The 24,859-nt window shown below is 44.7% G+C and overlaps 1 protein-coding gene and 1 long non-coding RNA gene across 3 annotated transcripts in view; one reads left to right on the top strand and one right to left on the bottom strand.

Moving 5' to 3' along the window:
• The window catches only part of LOC139227921 (acidic mammalian chitinase-like), a 66,452-nt gene that overhangs the window by 10,679 nt on the left and 30,914 nt on the right, over window positions 1-24,859 (top strand). The window contains exons 2-6 of one of the 2 annotated variants that reach the window (XM_070859069.1): window positions 16,283-16,391; window positions 16,988-17,020; window positions 18,354-18,558; window positions 18,777-18,833; window positions 23,993-24,158. In XM_070859069.1, coding sequence (XP_070715170.1) covers window positions 16,283-16,391; window positions 16,988-17,020; window positions 18,354-18,558; window positions 18,777-18,833; window positions 23,993-24,158 — 570 coding nt within the window. The remainder of the gene's footprint in view (window positions 1-16,282; window positions 16,392-16,987; window positions 17,021-18,353; window positions 18,559-18,776; window positions 18,834-23,992; window positions 24,159-24,859) is intronic. The other variant, XM_070859070.1, reaches the window with a different exon arrangement.
• Window positions 16,289-24,859, bottom strand: part of LOC139227923 (uncharacterized) — a 29,404-nt gene continuing 20,833 nt past the window's right edge. Inside the window, exons 2-4 of the long non-coding RNA XR_011587486.1 lie at window positions 24,053-24,195; window positions 18,458-18,547; window positions 16,289-16,761 (exon numbers count right to left, since the gene is read on the bottom strand). This is a non-coding gene — a long non-coding RNA (uncharacterized lncRNA). The remainder of the gene's footprint in view (window positions 16,762-18,457; window positions 18,548-24,052; window positions 24,196-24,859) is intronic.

Genomic DNA, 24,859 nt, shown 5'->3' with positions numbered 1-24,859 from the left:
TAAAGATGTAATTAACAAATGCAGGTATCTAAATGTAACCTTGCACAGAGATGCTGATAGTACACAGGAAAGTGATGTAATTGACAATTGCAAATTTGTAAAGACAACCAACAATGTCAAGTCGGCTGATTGCAGTCGGAGCCAATGTATCATGAATGCTAATGATGAAATGATATGTGATGTTGGGTTCTACATGCACACCGACAAAGCTAAGGGTAACCTCCCGTGGAAAGCATCCAGGTCCAGCGGGCTACCCGATCATGTAGCCTGTGCCTCCAGGACCAATGTGATGCCCCAGGAAGTGTGGCCACACACATAGTATAGGAGCATAACCACTGCAGACCCAGCAATCAATGGACGGCACAGACACCACCACTGGCACCCTGCCCCAGATCTACCCTACCCCTCTGGCCATCAGGGCCAGCACCGGGAGCAGGAGGCCAGCAACCTCCCGCCCTCCCGACGGGACCTGGGATGACCAGACTCCCACCACCGCTGAAGGGCAGCAAGGAGATCCTGCAGCCCTCAAAGGAGGACAGGGAGACCACACATTCCGGTGGCTCTGCCCAACACTAAGCAATGGCAAAGGCCATGAGACACAGCCAGGTGAGCAATCAGAGCCCACCTAACTGGCAAGGGGGCACAATCCGGTTGCTCCAGAATGAGCGTCCTCACCTACCTGCACCCACACCCCAGGGGCAAGACTTACCGGTAATATGTACTTGTTCCACCACTGCTGAACTCAAAACAGTGATATAACTAATCCTATCAGTCATTTTCTGTGTTATGTATGCACGTCTACAATGTTATAATGTAATGTTATGATGTACTGTAACACTGAATGTACCTTCACCCTGTACACACCTTACCTGTACACCAGAGGGTGCTGCTGCTGGAGACCTAAGGGTCACCTGCACACTGCAGGTAATCCAGTATAAAAGGGAGCTCACCTCTTAGTGTCCGGACTCTAGGAGCTGCAATAAAGGACTACAGTCATACAGTTTAAGTACCATACTCCTGCCTCATGGAGTCATTAACAAGGTGCCTACATACACAATAACTGGTGACGAGGTCATGAACTACACGCACAACATGTCGAATCTCAGCAACTTTCAACAATTCACGGATGGGGAAGATTGGGACGCTTTCGTAGAAAGATTGGAACATTTCTTCATAGCCAACGACCTGGATGGGGACACACGGGCTACACTACCGAACAAGTGCAGGGCCATCCTGCTTAGTTGTTGTAGGCCCACTATCCATTGCCTCGTCAGGGACTTGCTAGCCCCAGAGAAGAGAACAATCAAGAGCTATGAGGAACTTGTAACCCTGATACAAGAGCAACTAAAACCCAAAGAAAGCATCCTCACAGCCAGGCACCGGTTCTACACTCACCGGCGACCCAAAGGCCAAGAAATTGCTAAGTATGCTGCAGATTTAAGAAGATTGGCTGCACTGTGTGATTTTGGCAACCACCTTAACGAAGCACTAAGGGACATATTTATCAGAATCGGCCACAAGGGCCTCCTCCACAAATTACTCTCTGTGGTCATCATGTGGATGATGTGGAATCTATATGGGTAGAGCTGCAGAACACTAAAGGGCAAAAATCGTTAGTGGGAGTTGTGTACAGACCTCCAAACAGTAGTAGTGATGTTGGGGAGGGCATCAAACAGGAAATTAGGAGTGCATGCAATAAAGGTGCAGCAGTTATAATGGGTGACTTTAATATGCACATAGATTGGGCTAGCCAAACTGGAAGCAATACGGTGGAGGAGGATTTCCTGGAATGCATAAGGGATGGTTTTCTAGACCAATATGTCGAGGAACCAACTAGGGGGGAGGCCATCTTAGACTGGGTGTTGTGTAATGAGAGAGGATTAATTAGCAATCTCATTGTGCGAGGCCCCTTGGGGAAGAGTGACCATAATATGGTGGAATTCTGCATTAGGATGGAGAATGAAACAGTTAATTCAGAGACCATGGTCCAGAACTTAAAGAAGGGTAACTTTGAAGGTATGAGGCATGAATTGGCTAAGATAGATTGGCTAATGATACTTAAGGGGTTGACTGTGGATGGGCAATGGCAGACATTTAGAGACCGCATGGATGAATTACAACAATTGTACATTCCTGTCTGGCGTAAAAATAAAAAAGGGAAGGTGGCTCAACCGTGGCTACCTAGGGAAATCAGGGATAGTATTAAAGCCAAGGAAATGGCATACAAATTGGCCAGAAATAGCAGCGAACCCGGGGACTGGGAGAAATTTAGAACTCAGCAGAGGAGGACAAAGGGTTTGATTAGGGCAGGGAAAATGGAGTACGAGAAGAAGCTTGCAGGGAACATTAAGGCGGATTGCAAAAGTTGCTATAGGTATGTAAAGAGAAAAAGGTTAGTAAAGACAAACGTAGGTCCCCTGCAGTCAGAATCAGGGGAAGTCATAACGGGGAACAAAGAAATGGCAGACCAATTGAACAAGTACTTTGGTTCAGTATTCACTAAGGAGAACACAAACAACCTTCCGGATATAAAAGTGGTCAGAGGGTCTATTAAGGAGGAGGAACTGAGGGAAATCTTTATTAGTCGGGAAATTGTGTTGGGGAAATTGATGGGATTGAAGGCCGATAAATCCCCAGGGCCTGATGGACTGCATCCCAGAGTACTTAAGGAGGTGGCCTTGGAAATAGCGGATGCATTGACAGTCATTTTCCAACATTCCATTGACTCTGGATCAGTTCCTATCGAGTGGAGGGTAGCCAATGTAACCCCACTTTTTAAAAAAGGAGGGAGAGAGAAAACAGGGAATTATAGACCGGTCAGCCTGACCTCAGTAGTGGGTAAAATGATGGAATCAATTATTAAGGATGTCATAGCAGCGCATTTGGAAAATGGTGACATGATAGGTCCAAGTCAGCATGGATTTGTGAAAGGGAGATCATGCTTGACAAATCTTCTGGAATTTTTTGAGGATGTTTCCAATAAAGTGGACAAAGGAGTACCAGTTGATGTGGTATATTTGGACTTTCAGAAGGCTTTCGACAAGGTCCCACACAGGAGATTAATGTGCAAAGTTAAAGCACATGGGATTGGGGGTAGTGTGCTGACGTGGATTGAGAACTGGTTGTCAGACAGGAAGCAAAGAGTAGGAGTAAATGGGTACTTTTCGGAATGGCAGGCAGTGACTAGTGGGGTACCGCAGGGTTCTGTGCTGGGGCCCCAGCTGTTTACATTGTACATTAATGATTTAGACGAGGGGATTAAATGTAGTATCTCCAAATTTGCGGATGACACTAAGTTGGGTGGCAGTGTGAGCTACGAGGAGGATGCTATGAGGCTACAGAGTGACTTGGATAGGTTAGGTGAGTGGGCAAATGCGTGGCAGATGAAGTATAATGTGGATAAATGTGAGGTTATCCACTTTGGTGGTAAAAACAGAGAGACAGACTATTATCTGAATGGTGACAGATTAGGAAAAGGGAAGGTGCAACGAGACCTGGGTGTCATGGTACATCAGTCATTGAAGGTTGGCATGCAGGTACAGCAGGCGGTTAAGAAAGCAAATGGCATGTTGGCCTTCATAGCGAGGGGATTTGAGTATGGGGGCAGGGAGGTGTTGCTACAGTTGTACAGGGCCTTGGTGAGGCCACACCTGGAGTATTGTGTACAGTTTTGGTCTCCTAACTTGAGGAAGGACATTCTTGCTATTGAGGGAGTGCAGCGAAGATTCACCAGACTGATTCCCGGGATGGTGGGACTGACCTATCAAGAAAGACTGGATCAACTGGGCTTGTATTCACTGGAGTTCAGAAGAGTGAGAGGGGACCTCATAGAAACGTTTAAAATTCTGACGGGTTTGGACAGGTTGGATGCAGGAAGAATGTTCCCAATGTTGGGGAAGTCCAGAACCAGGGGTCACAGTCTAAGGATAAGTGGTAAGCCATTTAGGACCGAGATAAGGAGAAACTTCTTCACTCAGAGAGTGGTGAACCTGTGGAATTCTCTACCACAGAAAGTAGTTGAGGCCAATTCACTAAATATATTCAAAAGGGAGTTGGATGAAGTCCTTACTACTCGGGGGATCAAGGGGTATGGCGTGAAAGCAGGAAGTGGGTACTGAAGTTTCATGTTCAGCCATGAACTCATTGAGTGGCGGTGCAGGCTAGAAGGGCTGAATGGCCTGCTCCTGCACCTATTTTCTATGTTTCTATGTTTCTATCACAGTCACCCTGCAGAAGGCAATTAAAGTGAGCCAGACCTACATGATTTCAGTAAGCGACTCCAGGCGAATATTGACCCACACCCAGGACTCTAAACTAACGAATGCAGTGAACCGAATGGCTACTTCTAAAGGCAGAAAGGCTGCTCCGAGTCCCGCAACCCTGAGTCCGCTACATGGGGCAAACCAGCTAGGCCCGTGCTGGCGCTGTGGAGGAAACCACAGGTACCACCAGTGCCGCTACAAAGACTATACCTGCAAAGGCTGCAAAGAGAAAGGACACATTCAGAGAATGTGCAGAAAAAGCTTTACTCACCACGTCGCTGAAGAGTTGGCTGTTCACCGGGGCTCCGACACAGAAGATAATGAAGCTGCTCAACCCCTGGAAGAATAGTATGGAATTTATACCTGCTCCACTGAAGGTTCCCCGTGGAAGATGGCAGTAGACATCAACGGAGTTTCAGTTTCGATGGAGGGGCGAGCCAGTCTTTGATGAGCCAAACGACCTTTGAAAAACTTTGGATCAATCCCACCAAACGACCAAAACTGTCTCTTGTCCAAGCGAAGCTGCACCCCAGTCATGCCAGGTCTCCCAGGGTTGTGTGATGAACAAACTTCCCCTGTGGATCGATGCCGGCGATAATTCAACGCTGCTGGGAAGAAGTTGGATGAAGCAGGTCCAAGTGTCGGTCGAAGTGACGACGGCCTCCGGGCTCCAGCAATCCACATCCCATTACTAAAGTGCTTACATATATAACAGTCCCCAAGTACTAGAATCCCCCACGAGAGGAAATGTCCTCTCTTCATCATGCCCCCGCAGAATCTCAACAAGATCACCTTTCAGTCTTCTAAACACCAATGAGCCCAATCTGCTCAACCTTTCTTCATATGACAACCCCTTCATCTCAGGAATCAAACTTGTGAACTGTCTCTGAACTGCCTCCAATGCAAAGATATCCTTCCTTAAATAAGAAGACCAATAGCGTACACGGTACTCCAGGTGTGGTCTCACCAACATCCTGTACAGTTTCCATCCACTACGGTGCAAAACGGACATGATCTTTATGGTGCAACAACTGCAAGAGAAATGCAGGGAACACCGCCAACCCTTGTACATGGCCTTCTTTGACCTTACAAAGGCCTTCGACACTGTTAACTGTGAGGGACTATGGAGCGTCCTCCTCCGTTTCGGCTGCCCCCAAAAGTTTGTCGCCATCCTCCGCCTGCTCCACGTGATCCTTACTAACAGATCCACCATAGAACCAATCCACGTGTGGACCGGGATCAAGCAGGGCTGTGTCATCGCGCCAAACCTCTTCTCGATCTTCCACGCACTCAACAAGCTCCCCGCTGGAGTGGAACTAAACTAGAGAAACAATGGGAACCTGTTCAACCTTCATCGTCTCCAGGCCAGAACCAAGACAGTCCCATCCTCTGTTGTTGAGCTACAGCATGCAGATGACACTTGCGTCTGCGCACATTCAGAGACGGAACTCCAAGTCACAGTCAACATCTTCACTGAGGCGTACAAAAGCATGGGCCTTATACTAAACATCCGTAAGGCAAAGATCCTCCACCAACCTGAACCCACCACACAGTACTGATCCCCAGTCATCAAGATCCACAGCGTGGCCCTGGAAAATATGGACCACTTTCCATACGTTGGGAGCCTATTATCAGCAAGGGCAGACATCGACAAAGAGGTTAAACACCTCCTCCACTGTGCCAGCACAGCCTTTGGCTGCCTTGAGGACGAGATCAGGCCCTCAAATCTGGCACAAAGCTCATGGTCTGCATGCTGCAGTGATGCCCGCCCTCCTGTATGGCTCAGAGACGTGGAACATATATAGTAGACCCTCAAATCGCTGGAGAAATACCACCAACGATGTCTCCGCAAGATCCTGCAAATCCCCTAGGAGGACAGACACACCACGTCAGTGTTCTCGATCAGTTCAATATCCCCAGCATCAAAGCACTGACCACACTCGACCAGCTCCATTGGGCGGGCCACATTGTTCGCATGCCTGACACAAGCCTCCCAAAGCAAGTGTTCTGCTCGGAACTCCTACATGGCAAGCGAGCTGCAGATGGGCAGAGAAAACGTTTCAAGGACACCCTCAAAGCCTCCTTGATAAAATGCAACATCCCCACCAACACCTGGGCGTCATTGGCCAAAGACCGCCCTAAATGGAGGAAGAGCATCTGGGAGGGCGCTGAACAACTCAAGTCTTGTTGCCGAGAGCATGCAAAAGCAAGTGCAGGCAGCAGAAGGAGCGTGCGGCAACCCGGACTCCTCACCCACCCATCCTTCAACGACTGTCTGTCCCTCCTGACAAAGACTGTAATTCCTGTATTGGACTGTTCAGTTACCTAAGAACTCACTTTTAGAGTGGAAGCAAGTCTTCCTCAATAACTGCCTATGATGATGATGATGATGTACACTTATAGCAGGACTTCCTTAGTTTTATACTCCATCCCTTTTGCAATAAAGGCCAATGTTCCATTTGCTTTCCTAATTATTTGCCGTACCTGCATGCTAACTTTTTGAGTTTCATGTACAAGGACCCCCAGATCCCTCTGTACCAGAGCATTTTTAATCTCTCCACATTTAAATAATAATTAGCTTTTTTATTTTTCCTGCCAAAGTGGATAACCTCACATTTCCCACATTATGGGCCCAAGTTTCCACATGATTCGCGCCTGATTTTTAGGAGCAACTGGTGGAGAACGGACTATTTTAGAAATCGCAATTCTCCACATTTTTTTTTCTGCAGTTCTAGTCAGGTAGAACAGTTCTAGTTTAGAACAGAATTTTTTCTTCAAAAGGGGGCGTGTCCGGCCACTGACGCCTGATTTGAAAGTTTCCACAGTGAAAATGTACTCCAAACTAAAGTAGAATGGCGCCAGTGAAGATTTTTGTAGAACTGAAAAAACCTGTTCTACACATTAAAAAATCAGGCGCAGGTTACAAATTAGGCGTCCAGAACGAGGTGGGGGGGAAGGGAACTCATTAAATTCGACAATAAATCCTTATTTATACTTCTACAAATATTATACAAATAAATCCAACCTGAATAAACATTTATAAGCCAAGAAAAGATTAAATAAACCATCTTCCTACCTGTGTGAAAGTGCTTCAGCCAGGGAGAATTCTGCAGCTGTTCATGCCGCTGAGCGAGAGGGGGAGGGGGAGAGAGGGAGGGAGAGGGAGAGAGAGAGAGAGGGAGAGAGAGGGAGGGAGAGGAGAGGAGGAGAGGGGAGGGAGAGGAGAGGGGAGGGGAGGGAGGAAGAGGAGAGGGGAGGGAGAGAGAGGAGAGGGGGGGGAGGGAGAGGAGAGGGAGAGGGGAGGGAGAGGGGAGGGGAGGGAGAGGAGAGGGGAGGGAGAGGAGAGGGGAGGGAGAGGAGAGGGGAGGGAGAGGAGAGGGGAGGGAGGGAGAGAGAGGGGAGGGAGGGAGAGAGAGGGAGGGGAGGGAGGGAGGGAGGGGGAGAGAGGGGGGAAGGGGGGAAGGGAAGGAAGTTGGGGAAGGGGAGGTCGGGGAACAGGAGCGGGTGTCGGGTCGGGGGGGGAAGCGGGTGTCGGGTCGGGCGGGGGAGCGGGTGTCGGGTCGGGGGGGAGCGGGTGTCAGGTCGGGGGGGGAGCGGGGGTCGGGTCGAGGGAGGGAGCGGGTCGGGGCGGGGGGGGAGTGGGTGTCGGGTCGGGGCGGGGGGAGAGCGGGCCTCGGGTCGGGTCAGGTCTGGTCGGGGGGGGGGGGGGGGGAGCGAGTGTCGGGTCTGGTCGGGCGGGGAGCAGGAGCTGGCCGTGGGAGGAACCTCATTCACTCAGCCCCAGTGAGGCCATTGGGCCAGGGCTAGGGGCTGCATGCTTCGGGCCTCTCCCACACAGTTCGGCGCCTGGAGCTACTGCACTTGCGTGCCGACTGTAGCGCGCATGTGCAGAGGTCCCGGCACTGTTTTCAGCGCCAGGTCCTGGCTCCGCACCCCCCCCCCCCCCCACAGCTTGTGCTGACTGCGCCGAGGGCCACAGGACCTGTAAGTCGGTGGAGAATACCGAGGATTTTTTTAGGCGCCATTTTAGGCGCGAAAAACGGGCGCCCAGCTCGGAGGGGCGCCCATTTTTTTTCTTGTGGAAACTTGGGCCCTAAATTCCATCTGCCAAATTTTTGTCCACTCACTTAGCCTATATATAGCCCTTTGCAGATTCTTTTGTCCTCCTCACAACTTGCTTTCCCACCTATAGTGGGGGCTTGTAAAAAGGGAACAGCAATAATCATGGGTGATTTTAACCTCCATATTGATTGGACAAATCAAATTGGTCAGGGTAGCCTTGAGGAGGAGTTCATAGAGTGCGTAAGGGGTAGGTTCCTTGAGCAGTATGTAACGGAACCAACCGGGGGCAGGCTATCTTAGATCTGGTCATGTGTAATGAGACAGGATAATAAACAATCTCCTCATAAAGGATCCCCTCGGAATGAATGATCACAGCATGATTGAATTTCAAATTCAGATGGAGGGTGAGAAAGTTGGATCTCTAACCAGCGTACTAAGCTTAAATAAAGGAGACAATGAAGGTATGAGGGCAGAGTTGGGTAAAGTGGACTGTGAAAATAGATTAAAGTGTAGGACGGTTGATGAACAGTGGAGATATTTCACAACTCTCAAGAAAAATATATTCCAGTGAGGGTGGCTAACTAAAGAAATAAAAGATGGTATCCAATTAAAAAAGGCATACAAAGTGGCCAAAATTAGTGGGAGGACAGAAGACTGGGAAGCGTTTAAAAGCCAGCAAAGAACGACAAAAAAAATGATTAAGAAAGGAATGATAGACTATGAAAGTAAACCAGCACAAAATATAAAAACAGATAGCAAGAGTTTCTATAGGTATATAAAAAGGAAAAGAGTAGCTAAAGTAAATGTTGGTCCCTTAGAGGACGAAATTGGGGAATTTGTAATGGGGAACATGGAGATGGTAGAAACTCTGAACATATATTTGGTATCAGTCTTTATGGTAGAGGATACTAACAATATTCCGACAGTAGATAGTCTAGGGGCTGTGGCGGGGCAGGGGGGTGCGTGGAGAGGAACTTAACACAATCACAATCACTAAGGAGATGGTACTCAATAAGATAATCGGACTAAAGACAGATAAATCCCCTGGACCTGATGGCTTGCATCCTAGGGTCTTAAGAGAAGTAGTGGCAGGGATTGTGGATGCATTTGGTTGTAATTTACCAAAATTCCCTGGAATCTGGGGAGGTCCCAGCAGATTGGAAAACTGCAAATGTAATGGCCCTATTTACAAAAGGAGGCAGACAAAAAGCAGGAAACTATAGGTCAGTTAGCCTAACATCTGTGGTTGGGAAAATGTTAGGGTCCATTATTAAAGAAGCAGTAGTAGGACATTTGGAAAAGCAAAATTCGGTCAGGCAGAGTCAGCATGGATTTATGAAGGGGAAGTCATGTTTGACAAATTTGCTGGAGAAAATTGAGGTTGTAACAAACATGGTGGATAAAGGGGAACCAGTGGATGTGATGTATTTGGACTTCCAGAAGGCATTTGACAAGGTGCCACATAAAAGGTTACTGCACAAGATAAAAGTTCACGGAGTTGGGGGTAATATATTAGCATGGATAGAGGATTGGCTAACTAACAGAGAATAGAGTCGGGATAAATGGTTCCTTCTCCGGTTGGCAACCAGTAACTATTGGGGTGCCTCAGGGATCAGTGCTGGGACCCCAACTATTTACAATCTATATTAACGACTTGGAAGAAGGTACTGAGTGTAACGTAGCCAACTTTGCTGACGATACAAAGATGGGAGGAAAAGCAATGTGTGAGGACATAAAAGATCTGTAAAAGGACATAGACAGGCTAAGTGAGTAGGCAAAAATTTGGCAGGTGGAGTATAATGTTGGAAAATGTGAGGTCACGCACTTTGGCAGAAAATATCAAAGAGCAAGTTATTATTTAAATGGAGAAAGATTGCAAAGTGCCACAGTACAGCAGGACTGGGGGTACGATTGCATGAAACACAAAAGGATAGTATGCAGGTATAGCAAGTGATCAGGAAGGCCAATGGTATCTTGGCCTTTATTGCAAAGGGGATGGAGTATAAAAGCAGGGAAGTCTTGCTACAGCTACACCTAGAAAACTGCATGCAGTTTTGGTTTCCATATTTACAAAAGGATATATTTGCTTTGGAGGCAGTTCAGAGAAGGTTCCCTAGGTTGATTCCAGGGATGAGGGAGTTTACTTATGAGGAAAGGTTGAGTAGGTTGGGACTCTACTCATTGAAATTCAGAAGAATGAAAGGTGATCTTATCGAAATGTATAAGATTATGAGGGGGCTTGACAAGGTGGATGTAGAGAGGATGTTTCCACTGATGGGGGAGACTAGAACTAGAGGGCATGATCTTAGAATAAGGAGCCGCACATTTAAAACAGAGATGAGGAGACATTTCTTTTCTCAGAGGGTTGTAAATCTGTGGAATTCGCTGCCTCAGAGAGCTATGGAAGCTGGGACATTGAATAAATTTAAGACAGAAATAGACAGTTTCTTAAACGATAAGGGGATAAGGGGTTATGGGGAGTGGGCGGGGAAGTGGAGCTGAGTCCATGATCAGATCAGCCATGATCTTATTGAATGGCGGAGCAGGCTCGAGGGGACAAATGGCCTACTCTTGTTCCTATTTCTTATGTTCTTATTTCTATCTTTGTATCATCAGCAAATTTGACTACATTACACTCGATCCCTTCATCTGTCATTAATATGGATTGTAAATAGTTCAGGCCCCAGCACTGATCCCTGTGGCATTCCACTAGTTAGTTTTCCACCTGAAAATGACCCATTTTTCCCAACTCTCTGTTTTCTGTCAGTTAGCCAATCCTCTATCTATGCTAATATATTTCCCTCAACCCTGTGAGCTCTTATCTTGTGCAGTAACCTTTTATGTGGCACCTTATCGAATGCCTTATGGAAATCCAAATACATGACATCTATTGATTCCCCTTTATTCACACTGCTCATTACATCCGCAAAGAACTCTAGCAAATTTGTCAAACATGATTTCCCCTTCATAAAACCATGCTGATTCTTCTTGATTGTATTATGATTTTCTAAATGTCCTGCTACTACTTCCTTAATAATGGACTCCAGCATTTTCCCAATGACAGATGTTAGACTAACTGGTCTATAGTTTCCTGCTTTCTGTCTCCCTCCTTTCTTAAATAGGGGCGTTACATTTGCGGTTTTCCAATCTGCTGGGAACTCTCCATAATCCAGGGAATTTTGGTAGATTACAACCAATGCACCCACTATCTCTGCAGCCACTTCTTTTAAGACCCTAGGATGCAGGCCATCAGGTCCAAGGGACTTGTCCACCTTTAGTCCCATTAGTTTGCCTAGTACTTTTTCTCTAGTAAAAATCCCCCCCCCTTTACAATAGTCCCTTGATTATTAATTTTTGGGATGCTTTTAGTGTCTTCTACTATGAAGACCGATACAAAATATTTGTTTAAAATCTCTGCCATTAACCTGTTTCCCATTATTAATTTCCCAGTCTCATCATCTAAGGGACCAAAGTCTACTTTAGCTATTCGCTTCCGTTTTATATACCTGTAGAAGCTCTCACTGTCTGTTTTTTGGGGATGCGCAATATGTCTGCACCTGTTGAAAGGAGTTCGGCAGCATGTCAAATTAGTGCCGTCTGCACCTCCCAAACACGCAACCTCTACCCCCTAGAAGAACAAGGGCAGCAGACGCATGGGGACACCATCACCTGCAAATTCCCCACCAAGTCACACACCATCCTGACTTGGAAATATATCGTCATTCCTTCATCGTCGCTGAACCAAAATCCTGGAACACCCTCCCTAACAGCACTGTCAAGAAGGCACCACACCATCACCTTCTCAAGGGTAATTAGGGATGGGCAATTAATGCTGGTCTTGTCAACGATGCCCACATCTCATGAATAAATTGAAAATCGCACCGTTATCACTTAATTCCTTCTTCCGCATTTTATGTATTAATATGAGAAAGCAGTGGAAATATTTAGCAGTGCAGTCTCAACCACAGCATATTGATAAACTGCTTTAGCTCTGCTATGATGATAGGACGTATGTATCTCGCCAAACTCTTCTAACTATTTGTTCTGAGTCTCTTTTTAAGCTAGCACTACCGAAACCAACCAAACCTAGAAAGAACAGCTGATATGAATCTTTTACGATGTGCAATTTATTTTTTTATTAAACATGGAAGAGCAACTTTCTTGGAAAGTTATGCAAATGCATGGCTTTGAAATGTAAAAGTTCTAAAAATGTACAAAATTATCCAATTACTGACTAACAGCTCCGAAAAATCTGGCATCCCCCCTATTTAACAAGTGACTCAATAATGACCCTGATTATGACATGTGAAAACAAATTATTACATGGAATTTGGAACTTAAGCTGTAGCTATACACAACATCAGGTTGCTCGTATTGAAAGGAGAAAAAAGTACACAAAAGCTTGAAGGAAAAATCCAAATGTTAAAGGCACAAAATTGTCAATGTTCTTCTAACGGGTCAATAGGCCAACTCCCCTCAAAAGGTTGAATTTTTACAGACTGTCAAAGCTTCTGATTCATTTTAACCACTTCTATACTTTACAATGGCCTGCGTGCCAATCTGTAAAACTCAGAAAAGCTGGTGAACAACTTCAAAATAGTTGACACAACCCTAAAGAAGCTGACAACCCAGAAAGTGACGTGTGTCTGGAAAATACCTGAATAAACGCCTAGTAATAAGGCCACCTACTGCTTCAAAGTCACTGAGTAAGTTACGTTATTTTTCATTACATTAGATTTCAGGATTTTTATTATTGCTTTTGGGATCACATGAAAGTTCCATTTTTTTGATAGAAGAACCCCGTTTGTTAACAAGAATTTTAAAGTTCCTGAAGGTGCAGATGTATCTCCATTGGGCAGTAAATCCTGTTCAGAACAGCCTGCTCTAAGTCACCCTGCAGAGTGACATCAGTAGTAAATAACCCAGATTCTAGCTGTAATGTATGCATATACATTAATGATTTCAATGAAGGAATTGCGTGTAATATCTCCAAGTTTGCACATGACACTAAGCTGGGTGGTTGAGGAGGATGCCAACAGGCTGCAGGGTGACTTGGACAGGTTAGGTGAGTGGGCAAATGCATGGCAGATGCAGTATAATGTGGATAAATGTGAGGTTATCCACTTTGGGGGCAAAAATACGAAGGCAGAATATTTTCTGAATGGCGGCAGATTAGGAAAAGGGGAGGTACAACGAGACCTAGGTGTCATGGTACATCAGTCATTGAAAGTTGGCATGAAGGTACAGCAGGCAGTGAAGAAGGCAAATGGTATGTTGGCCTTCATAGCTAGGGGATTTGAGTATAGGAGCAGGGAGGTCTTACTGCAGTTTTACAGGGCCTTGGTGAGGCCTCACCTGGAATATTGTGCTCAGTTTTGGTCTCCTAATCTGAGGAAGGACGTTCTTGCTATTGAGGGAGTGCAACGAAGGTTCGCCAGACTGATTCCCGGGATGGCAGGACTGACATATGAGGAGAGACTGGAACGACTGGGCCTGTATTCACTGGAGTTTAGAAGGATGAGAGAGGATCTCATAGAAACATACAAGATTCTGACGGGACTGGACAGGTTAGATGCGGGAAGAATGTTCCCGATGTTGGGGAAGTCCAGAACCATGGGACATAGTCTTAGGATAAGAGGTAGGCCATTTAGGACTGAGATGAGGAGAAACTTCTTCACTCAGAGAGTTGTTAACCTGTGGAATTCCCTGCCACAGAGAGTTGTTGATGCCAGTTCATTGGATATATTCAAGAGGGAGTTAGATATGGCCCTTATGGCTAAAGGGATCAAGGGGTATGGAGAGAAAGCAGGAAAGGGGTACTGAGGTGAATGATCAGCCATGATCTTATTGAATGGTGGTGCAGACTCGAAGGGCCGAATGGCCTACTCCTGCACCTATTTTTCTATGTTTCTATGTCTACCTGTGAGTATACTCACAGGCTTTTGGGTCTAGGTCATCCTCGATGAGGTATAAAATTGTGAGCTTAGTGGATGAACTGGTAATGTGTAGTGTGATTGTTAAACCTTTGTTAATAAACCAACTGGTTCCTAATATGTGTTGCTGTGAATTGTTAAGCAAAGAACCCATGAAGGAAATACATTACAACAGCAAAAGTAGATTAACATGATGCAGCCACAGCGTAATGTGCTGTTCATGTCGCTGTAAAACCAAATTCAGGCAAGTGTCCTCATGCAATCAAGATGAAGCATTTGCACACACTTTTAATCTCTGCAACTTTTACAACATGGCTTCTATCACGTACCATACTGTAGTTATAGAGGCTCTTATATGCCTGTTCCATAACAAAACACTATACTCTAGTTCCATGCATTATACCCTAGATTTTCCACAAGGCTGCTCATGCTCCAACATCGTAACATTGCCGGAAGTGCTGCGGAAACATGTTCTGAGGAACCTCCCGACCTATGTATCAAAATACGACTCCCAGCTGTTGGGAGCCTGTCAACACGAAACTTCAGTTAGAGGATAGGGGACTAAGGCCCTGAAATTCCATGCAGTTCTTCCCGTCTCTCCTCAGTCTCGCTCCTACCTAACGCTGCATTAATGGGCCAGAAAGAGCTACTCTGGCCTCAATGTCTGTCCTAGTGCTTAAAGAGGTGGATTACAGCCACTAAGCACTGTAGGTAGGAACTCCTGTTTTTGTGACAATTCCTACCGTGAATTCTTACATGAAATATAATGCATTCCAGTTAATTATCAGCATTTATATACTTAGTAACCCATTAATTTTTAACTAAAGCTACCTCAAAATTCATGCTCTCACATCCACTCCATCACCTGCATTGAGCTCTAGTTCACAGGTGTGCTCTATCCCCTATGCAGCAAGTAAATGGAGATAGTACACTCCTTCCTGCTCCTCAGCCTTTCACAGAGAGTATGGCATCACCCCCACTCCTCCCCTTCCCAATGACATGCATTCTCTCTCCATCGCTCAGCATTCACTTCCCCCAATTGTTCCTAGAGTCCAGTTACTAATACACTGCATAGGCCTCCCTCTTCACACCACTCCCAATGCCAATGGAAATCATTTCCACCTCTGTATGCCACAGGCAGGAATTCCGATGCTACAGTATAAATATGCGGCAATATGGGTCTTTACTGCTGGGAGCAACATGCTGTGATGCAGCAAAGCCTGCCTGGTGCATTGGTCACTGGACTTGGGGCAGAGCCACTTGAGCTGTTATGTGTCACTGATCGGGTCCCCAAAGTACTGATGTTAGCATGAGATGCTGATGGTTGGCACACACGGAACAACAGTGCCCATAGACTCAGGATCAGCATGGAAGCAGATGCAGAGATGTGTTGCCTGCTGCAAGACCACCTACAGCTAACTTACAACACAAGATCGGCAATGCTTGTGACAGCTGTGGTCACCAACACCCTCAACATTTCTTCCTCTGCTTCTTTCCAGGCTATGTGCAGTATTTGCCAATACACTATCCACATGTGTTTCAAATGGATGACTGATGTACAGGTCAACACATTAATCTCCATTCTCACTGTAGAACAACAGGACCACGACAGCCTTACCCAGTTCTCCACACTGCTGTGGTTACAATTTTGGACATTTTACTCAGATACTTTCATTGTAAGAATTGCATATATACTTTCCTAAGGATACGGAGATGTTGGCTTATAAATTCCTGAACAGTTACATTTGTTCTAAACAGTCAAAACACATTGTAACACAGCAGGTCTTTCAACAGAACTTCTGCTTAATGCGCATTTCCATAAAATACAAAAATGAACTATTATGATACGTGGATCAAACTATAAAAGGGTGTGCTGCTGCATGTTTAGGTGAACTTAAGTTACTTTACATTTAGGCTTACATATAATGCAGAATAATTCTGACAAGTATTCATCTGAATTAAATAGATTTTATTGATCAAAGATATTATTTCCTTGAGAATTACTTACTTATGATTTATTCCAAGGTCCTTTTTTTAAGTGTCGTACACACACAATCAAAGGCACCACTCTATGCAAAACCAGTGACAGAACTGCTTCAAAGCATTAGGATGGGGAAGGCACTTCTCTTGACTGGTAAGCATTGTATATTTTATATCCTATTTTCTTTATTTCAAACTAACTGAAACGGCAAATGCGGCCACATAACTGGGCAGTAGTTTTCATCAGCAGGCCACCTGTTTCTCACCATCTGTCTATTTGTGTGGATGCTATTTGCATAGTGTCATGGGACCCTTTCCATCCACATGAACAGCACACGACGGCACAGTTTAACATCTCATTCTATGTGGCATCATCCCTGCGATTGTCCAGTATGTGCTGAGAGAGGATGGGTTTTCTCAATCTCAGCACATACTCAGCAAATTATCTTCATATGTCTAGATCGATTAGATTTTTCACAAACTGTCAGCCCACATAAAGTGATCAAGTCCTGGAGTCGCTTCACCTTAAAAGAAACTCAACGTCAAAGACATAGAAAGTAGATTATACAGTATAGCAATTGACTTAAGACATAGGTGTTGGAGTATACTTTTACGTCAGAGAATAATCAAATTAAATATTACTTTGAATTAGATTGTAATGTATCCCTTCAACACAAAAGTTCTTCAGGTATTTAATACAATTTTACAAATGTGATATGAAATAAAAATATGTATTTATTTTTATTTTAGTGAGTTTGGTCTTCATACTCCATGTATCACAGGGTAAGTCATTGCACATTTATAGTTTATATAAAGTGATACAGTTCATTGGTCCAGGAGTAGTAATCCAATAGAAAGTGGGTTCAAATTTCACCATGGCAGTTCGAGAATTTGAATTTGATTTAAACATTGCAGTTAATGAAAATCGGGAGAGATATATAACGCCGGCTAAATCGAAATACTATCCCACCTCCTCCATTATGCAAAATACTAATGGCTTGGAAATCTCGGACTCCCCGGGTCCATACGAAGTTTCTATGGACCCAGGAAGACATCAGAAAAGCCGTTTTTCAGCGCACAATGCACATGCGCTGAAAACCAGCTCTTCCGATCTGTCAAGCTGGAGTTTGACAGATGATTCACATCTCAGGAGCAAGGACATTTGCTTGGGCAAGATTGTGGAATTTACCCACATCTAGCCCAGCAAATATCCTCAAAATTCTTGCACCTCAAGAACTTACTTTTACAGGCATAAGTGTTTAAAAACATACACAAATATAATTAAATTAAATTTTAAAAATACATTTTATTGTTAAAAAAAACCCTGCTCACTACGTTACATTCATTTTTAACCATAATTAAAAAAACGTTTTAAAAACTCAGAATTTTTTTTTCCTATAAGATATTAACTTTAATTATGTGAGGTCTATTTTTTATTTTTTATTCTATGTGTTTCATGTGTTTGTTTTTTCTTTCTCATTAATAGCAATGACAACTCATAGATATGGAGTTCTCATTGCTATTAATGGGAAAGCTGTGGAATGGGGTAACCACCTTATTAGTTGAGCAGTCACACGTGACTGCTTCTTCTGCGTGGGAACCTGGAGGATGGGAGCGCGCTATGCAACGCGGGAAGAGAAGGTCTCCCCAGCGAAATCGCAGGCTCCTCCCGGACCACCAGGTACATTCATAGAAGTGTTTCAGGTCAGAGGCAATTGCCCGTGGGAAGCCTCCGACCACAATCTCAGCCCCAGCAACATTTCCTGTTTCTGCCTATTGATTGGGTTCCTTTACTCATGGTTGGGAGGGGGTTCACTTTTTTCTCCTCAGTGAAAATGTATATTAACTGACAAAAAATTGTGTGTGGTGTGAACCCAAATTCCTTTTAATGCACATAGCTCTGTGGCAGGAGCACTGCAGGCAAATCATTTATTTTTGAAGATAAATGCAAAAGTTTCCGGGAGAACAAAGTGAAAGGACCCTTAGAAGGCCATCAAATGTTTATTCCCATCAGGGTCAAGGGTTCAACAAAGTGCGTCACGTGTTATCCTTTTTCAGTTTTGCCACCTTATTGTCTAATATTTGAAATAACTGCAACATTTTCTTCACACTTTAGTCTCCTCCTTCAAACTGGTTTGTTACTACACAAACTGGTCTCAGTACAGACCAGAAGGTGGCAAATTCTTCCCAGAAAATGTTGACCCCTGCCTGTGCACCCACCTGATTTATGCCTTTGCCAGCATGACCAACAACAATGAACTCACCACCTTGGAATGGAACGATGAGCAAATGTACAAGAGATTCAATGCTCTGAAAACAAAGTAAGTCATATCATTCTCTCTGAGCTGCGTTAGCTACAAACTTCAGATCCATTTTACAATTATTCTCACGTTAAGTTACTTAAAATTCTGCAACCAAATGATCACTGACATAATTGGTGTGTATTATTTATCTGGCTAGAGAAAGTAAATGTTGATGGAATATGCTCCTAACTTACTGCAATATTGACATTCATGGTTTCTATTCTTTCTCTTAACAGAAATAATAATCTGAAAACACTTTTAGCCATTGGAGGTTGGAATTTTGGTACCACCAGGTAAAATGGGTAATATTTTCCTTTTTTCAAAATAGAAAAAGTCCCAAAGTTCAATGAGCCGAGAGCTGAGAAATAGCAATGTCAGCATTTCCCTGTTGATTTAGTAAAATGAAATTGTCAATTTTCAATTATGAAACAGAACTATGGCAACACACACCTATCTCAAGGAGTTCCAGGCTTCCTATTAGATTTCTCATTTAGTTGTTCACAAATGTCGATTGCCCAGTCAGACAGACAACCCAAAAATGTGGTCATTTTTGCAGGAATTTAACTCAAAGTCTTGGATTTCCTACTAGCGTCTGCAGGACGGAGAGGTTTGTAGGTTTGATCCTAAGGGGCATGATGAAAAATTACAAACCTTGTATCATCAAAAATTCTGTCCGACAGTGCAGTACTGCTTCAGTATGGCACTGGAGTGCCAGCCTAGATTAAGTGCACAAGTCTCTAGTGTGAGACTTGAACCAACAACCTTCTGACTTAGAGGTGAGTTCTTTTTTCTGAACAGATGTATCTTACTGTAATCCCAGAGAGTACACTCAACATGACATTGTCACCATTTTGCTTAAAAAAAACCCTTCTTTACAAATCACCTCACAGCCATAAATTCCCCTTCTCCCTTCGCCAACATCCATGAGCAGCAAACAAATGACTATAAAATGGGAGAGTAGAAGCCTATTACCGAACGCAATTGAAATTCAACAATGCAACTCCAAAGCCACTGTATCACTTAACATAGAAACATAGAAAATAGGTGCAGGAGTAGGCCATTCGGCCCTTCGAGCCTGCACCACCATTCAATAAGATCATGGCTGATCATTCACCTCAGTACCCCTTTCCTACTTTCTCTCCATACCCCTTGATCCCTTTAGCCGTAACTCCCTCTTGAATATATCTAAAGATCTGGCATCAACAACTCTCTGCGATAGGGGATTCCACAGGTTAACAATTCTCTGAGTGAAGAGGTTTCTCCTCATCTCAGTCCTAAATGGCTTACCCCTTATCCTTAGACTATGTCCCCTGGTTCTGGACTTCCCCAACATCGGGAACATTCTTCCTGCATCTAACCTGTCCAGTCCCGTCAGAATTTTATATGTTTCTATGAGAACCCCTCTCATCCTTCTAAACTTCAGTGAATACAAGCCCCGTCGATCCAGTCTCTTCTCATATGTCAGTCCTGCCATCCCGGGAATCAGTCTGGTGAACCTTCGCTGCACTCCCTCAATGGCAAGAATGTCCTTCCTCAAATTAGGAGACCAAAACTGCACACAATATTCCAAGTGAGGCCTCACTAAGGCCCTGTACAACTGCAGTAAGACCTCCCTGCTCCTATACTCAAATCCCCTAGCTATGAAGGCCAACATATCATTTGCCTTCTTCACTGCCTGCTGTACCTGCATGCCACCTTTCAATGACTGATGTACCATAACACCCAGGTCTCATTGCACCTCCCCTTTTCCTAATCTGCCACCATTCAGCTAATATTCTGCCTTTGAGTTTTTGGAAGCAAAGTGGATAACCTCACATTTATTCACATTAAACTGCATCTGCCATGCGTTTGCCCACTCACCTAACTTGTCCAAGTCACCCTGCAGCCTCTTAGCGTCCTCCTCACAGCTCACACCGCCACCCAGCTTAGTGTCATCTGCAAACTTGGAGATATTACACTCAATTCCTTCATCTAAATCATTCATGTATATTGTAAATAGCTGGGGTTCCAGCACTGAGCCCTGCGGCACCCCACTAGTCACTGGCTGCCATTCTGAAAAGGACCGGTTTATCCCGACTCTCTGCTTCCTGTCTGCCAACCAGTTCTCTATCTGCGTCAGTACGTTACCCCCAATACCCTGTGCTTTAATTTTGCACACCAATCTCTTGTGTGGGATCTTGTCAAAAGTCCAAATACACCACATCCACTGGTTCTCCCTTGTCCACTCTACCAGTTACATACTCAAAAAATTCTGGAAGACTTGTCAAGCATGATTTCCCTTTCATAAATCCATACTAACTTGTACCGATCCAGTCACTGCTTTCCAAATGCGCTGCTATTTCATCTTTAATAATTGATTCCAACATTTTCCCCACTACAGATGTCAGGCTAACCGGTCTATAATTACCTGTTTTCTCTCTTCCTCCTTTTTTAAAAAGTGGTGTTACATTAGCTACCCTCCTGTCCATAGGAACTGATCCAGAGTCGATAGACTGATGTAAAATGATCACCAATGCATCTACTATTTCCAGGGCTACTTCCTTAAGTACTCTGGGATACACACTACCAGGCTCCGGAGATTTATCGGCCTTCAATCCTATCAATTTCCCTAACACAATTTCCCGCCAATTAAGGATTTCCTTCAGTTCCTCCTTCTCACTAAATCCTTGGTTCCCTAGTATTTCCAGAAGATTTTTGTGTCTTCCTTCGTGAAGACAGACCAAAGTATTTGTTTAACTGGTCCGCCATTTCTTTGTTCCCCATTAGAAATTCACCTGAATCTGACTGCAAGGGATCTACGTTTGTCTTCACTAATCTTTTTCTTTTCACATAGCTATAGAAGCTTTTGCAGTCAGTTTTTATGTTCCCAGCAAGCTTCCTCTCATACTCTATTTCCCCCTCCTAATTAAACCCTTTGTCCTCCTCTGCTGTATTATAAAATTCTCCCAGTCCTCAGGTTTGCTGCTTTTTCTAGCCAATTTATATGCCTCTTCCTTGGATTTAACACTATTCTTAATTTCCCTTGTTAGCCACGGTTGAGCCACCTTCCCCGTTTTATTTTAATCCAGACATGGATGTACAATTGTTGAAGTTCATGCATGTGATCTTTAAATGTTTGCCATTGCCTATCCACCGTCAACCCTTTAAGTATCATTCGCCAGTCTATTCTAGCCAATTCACGTCTCATACCATCGAAGTTACCTTTTCTTAAGTTCAGGACCCTAGTCTCTGAATTAACTGTGTCACTCTCCATCTTAATGAAGAATTCTACCATATTATGGTCACTCTTCCCCAAGGGGCCTCGCACAACAAGATTGCTAATTAGTCCTTTCTCATTACACATCACCCAGTCTAGGATGGCCAGCCCTCTAGTTGGTTCTTCGACATATTGGTCTAGAAAACCATCCCTAATACACTCCAGGAAATCCTCCTCCATCGCATTGCTACCAATTTAGTTAGCCCAATCAATATGTAGATTAAAGTCGCCCATGATAATTGCTGTACCTTTAGTGCACGCATCTCTAATTTCTTGTTTGATGCTGTCCCCAGCCTCACTACTACTGTTTGGTGGTCTGTACACAACTCCCACTAGCGTTTTCTGCCCTTTGGTATTCCGTAGCTCCACCCATACCGATTCCACATCATCCAAGTTAATGTCCTTCCATACTATTGCATTAATTTCCTCTTTAACCAGCAACGCCACCCCACCTCCATTTCCTTTCTGTCTATCCTTCCAGAATGTTGAATACACATGGATGTTGAGTTCCCAGCCTTGGTCACCCTGGAGTCATATCTCTGTGATGCCAATTACATCATATCCGTTAACTGCTATCTGCGCAGTTAATTTGTCCACCTTATTACGAATACTCCTCGCATTGAGGTATAGAGCCTTCAGGCCTGTCTTTTTAACACACTTTGCCCCTTTGGAATTTTGCTCTAATGTGGTCCTTTTTGCTTTTTGCCTTGGGTTTCACTACCCTCCACTTTTATTTTTCTTCTTTCTATCTTTTGCTTCTGCCCCCATTCTACGTCCCTCTATCTCCCTGCATAGGTTCCCAACCCCCTGCCATATTAGTTTAATCCCTCCCCAGCAGCACGAGCAAACACACCCCCTAGGACATTGGTTCCGGTCCTGCCCAGGTGCAGATCGTCCGGTTTGTACTGGTCCCATCTCCCCCAGAACCGGTTCCAATGTCCCAGGAATTTGAATCCCTCCCCTCTGCACCACTCCTCAAGCCACGTATTTATCTGAGCTATCCTACGATTCCTACTCTGACTAGCAGGTGGCACTGGTAGCAATCCTGAGATTACTACTTTTGAGGTCCTAATTTTTAATTTAGCTCCTAGCTCCCTAAATTCATCTTGTAGGACCTCATACTGTTTTTTTTACCTATATCGTTGGTACCTATATGCATCACAACAACTGGCTGTTCACCCTCCCCCTTCTAAATGTCCTGCAGCCGCTCCGAGACATCCTTGACCCTTGCATCAGGAAGGCAACATACCATCCTGGAGTCTCGATTGCAGCCGCAGAAATGTCTGTCCAGACACCTTATAATAGAATCCCCTAATAGCACTATAGCTCTCCCACTCTTTTTCCTGCCCTCCTGTGCAGCAGAGCCACCCACGGTGCCATGAACTTGGCTGCTGTTGCTCTCCCCTGATGAGTCATCCCCCTCAACAGTACCCAAAGTGGTGTATCTGTTTTTCAGAGGGACCCCTGCACTACCTTCCTTCCACTGCTCTCCCTGTTGGTCACCCATCCCCTATCTGGCTGTGTACCCTTTACTTGCGGTGTGGCCAACTCACTAAACATGCTATTCACGACATCCTCAGCATCACGGATGCTCCAGAGTAAATCCACCCGCAGCTCCAGTACTGCAATGCGGTCTGTTAGGTGCTGCAGGCGGATACACTTCCCGCACATGTAGTTGTCAGGGACATTGGAAGCGTCCATGACTTCCCACATAGCACAGGAGGAGCATAACATGTCTCCGAGCTCTCCTGCCATGACTTAACCGTTAGATTAACTTAATTTGGCAACAACAATGCTGTTAGAACACGAGTATCTGAGTTTGGGTTTTCAATCTGTGCCAGAAATTACCCCAAAACATAGGAATGGCAAATAAATCCCAGGAAAAGATCTACCATTGCACAACTTCACTAAGGCAAAATTTTGCATATTTAAGTTGAAAATGATTTAGGAAGAATTTTTGGGACAATAACGGAAATCTCACAATGTAGGGGCACTGTTCCTGCATGAAGCTTTAACATACTCATACAAAATTTCTCTGTGCTCATTTTTTTAAATGCAGACATTAAACTGTTAGAGTAAAGTTTAGTATGAGCATGTTAACTGTTCAAAGGAACAGTACTGGTCAGAAATAAACTGGTCAAAAGGAGATTTATGAATTTAATTCTCTCTCTATTCCCAATCTATTCCCGTGATTAGATTTACCAGCATGGTCGCTACACCGCAAACTCGAGCAACATTCATCAGTTCCGCAGTCACCTTTCTGCGGAATCACGAATTTGATGGTTTTGACCTCGACTGGGAGTATCCTGCCTCTCGAGACAGTCCAGCTGAAGATAAACAACGTTTCACAGTCTTGATCAAGGTGAATGGTCCACAGCTTTCATCTTTAATGTATCATCCTGTGGGAATATTACAGAAAAACGGTGTTGTATCTATTTCAACAACAAAATCTCTTGTATATCATTCCTTTTACATAACATAAGAAATAGAAGCTGGAGTAGGCCTTTTGACCCTTCGCACCCACTCCACCATTCAACAAGATCATGGCTGATCTTCTACCTCAACTCCACCTTCCCGTACTTTCCCCATATCCCTTAATTCCCTTAGTTAGCAAAAATGTATCGACCTTGGTCTTGCATAAACAGGATTTTAGTTCTGCTAAAAGCTTTAGGGCCCGAATTTGATGAAGGCATCTGCCTGCCCAAGTGCCGCCCAAAAGACCGCCAATGGCCGCCCAAGATCGTTCTTTAGGCAGGGTTTTCATCAACAAGGTCCCTTGAATGTCGGCAGAGGGAAAATGAGGGACTTGCGCTGCCAATCTGGGCGGCAGCCAGCGGGAGCTTCCAATCGCGACGGCAAAGGTGCTTGCCGCCCAAGTGCCGCCGAGGATGGAGTTGGGCCAAGGGAGGGTTGAAGACCTGCAAAGAAAAATCATCGGGAAAAGAAACCATCGGCACATCTTCAGGGGACCCCAATCAGGTACCATCGGGGACAGGCCAGCAGTCCACCCCTATTCTGGCGCCGACTCCCGCCTGCATGTATATGGCATCTCGGTGGGCAGGA

The sequence above is a fragment of the Pristiophorus japonicus genome, chromosome 17 (genome assembly GCF_044704955.1).
Source record: "Pristiophorus japonicus isolate sPriJap1 chromosome 17, sPriJap1.hap1, whole genome shotgun sequence".
Classification (NCBI taxonomy): Eukaryota; Metazoa; Chordata; class Chondrichthyes; family Pristiophoridae; genus Pristiophorus; species Pristiophorus japonicus.
The sequence above is the reverse complement of the archived record's forward strand: the minus strand, read 5'-3'. Positions and strand labels throughout refer to the sequence as shown.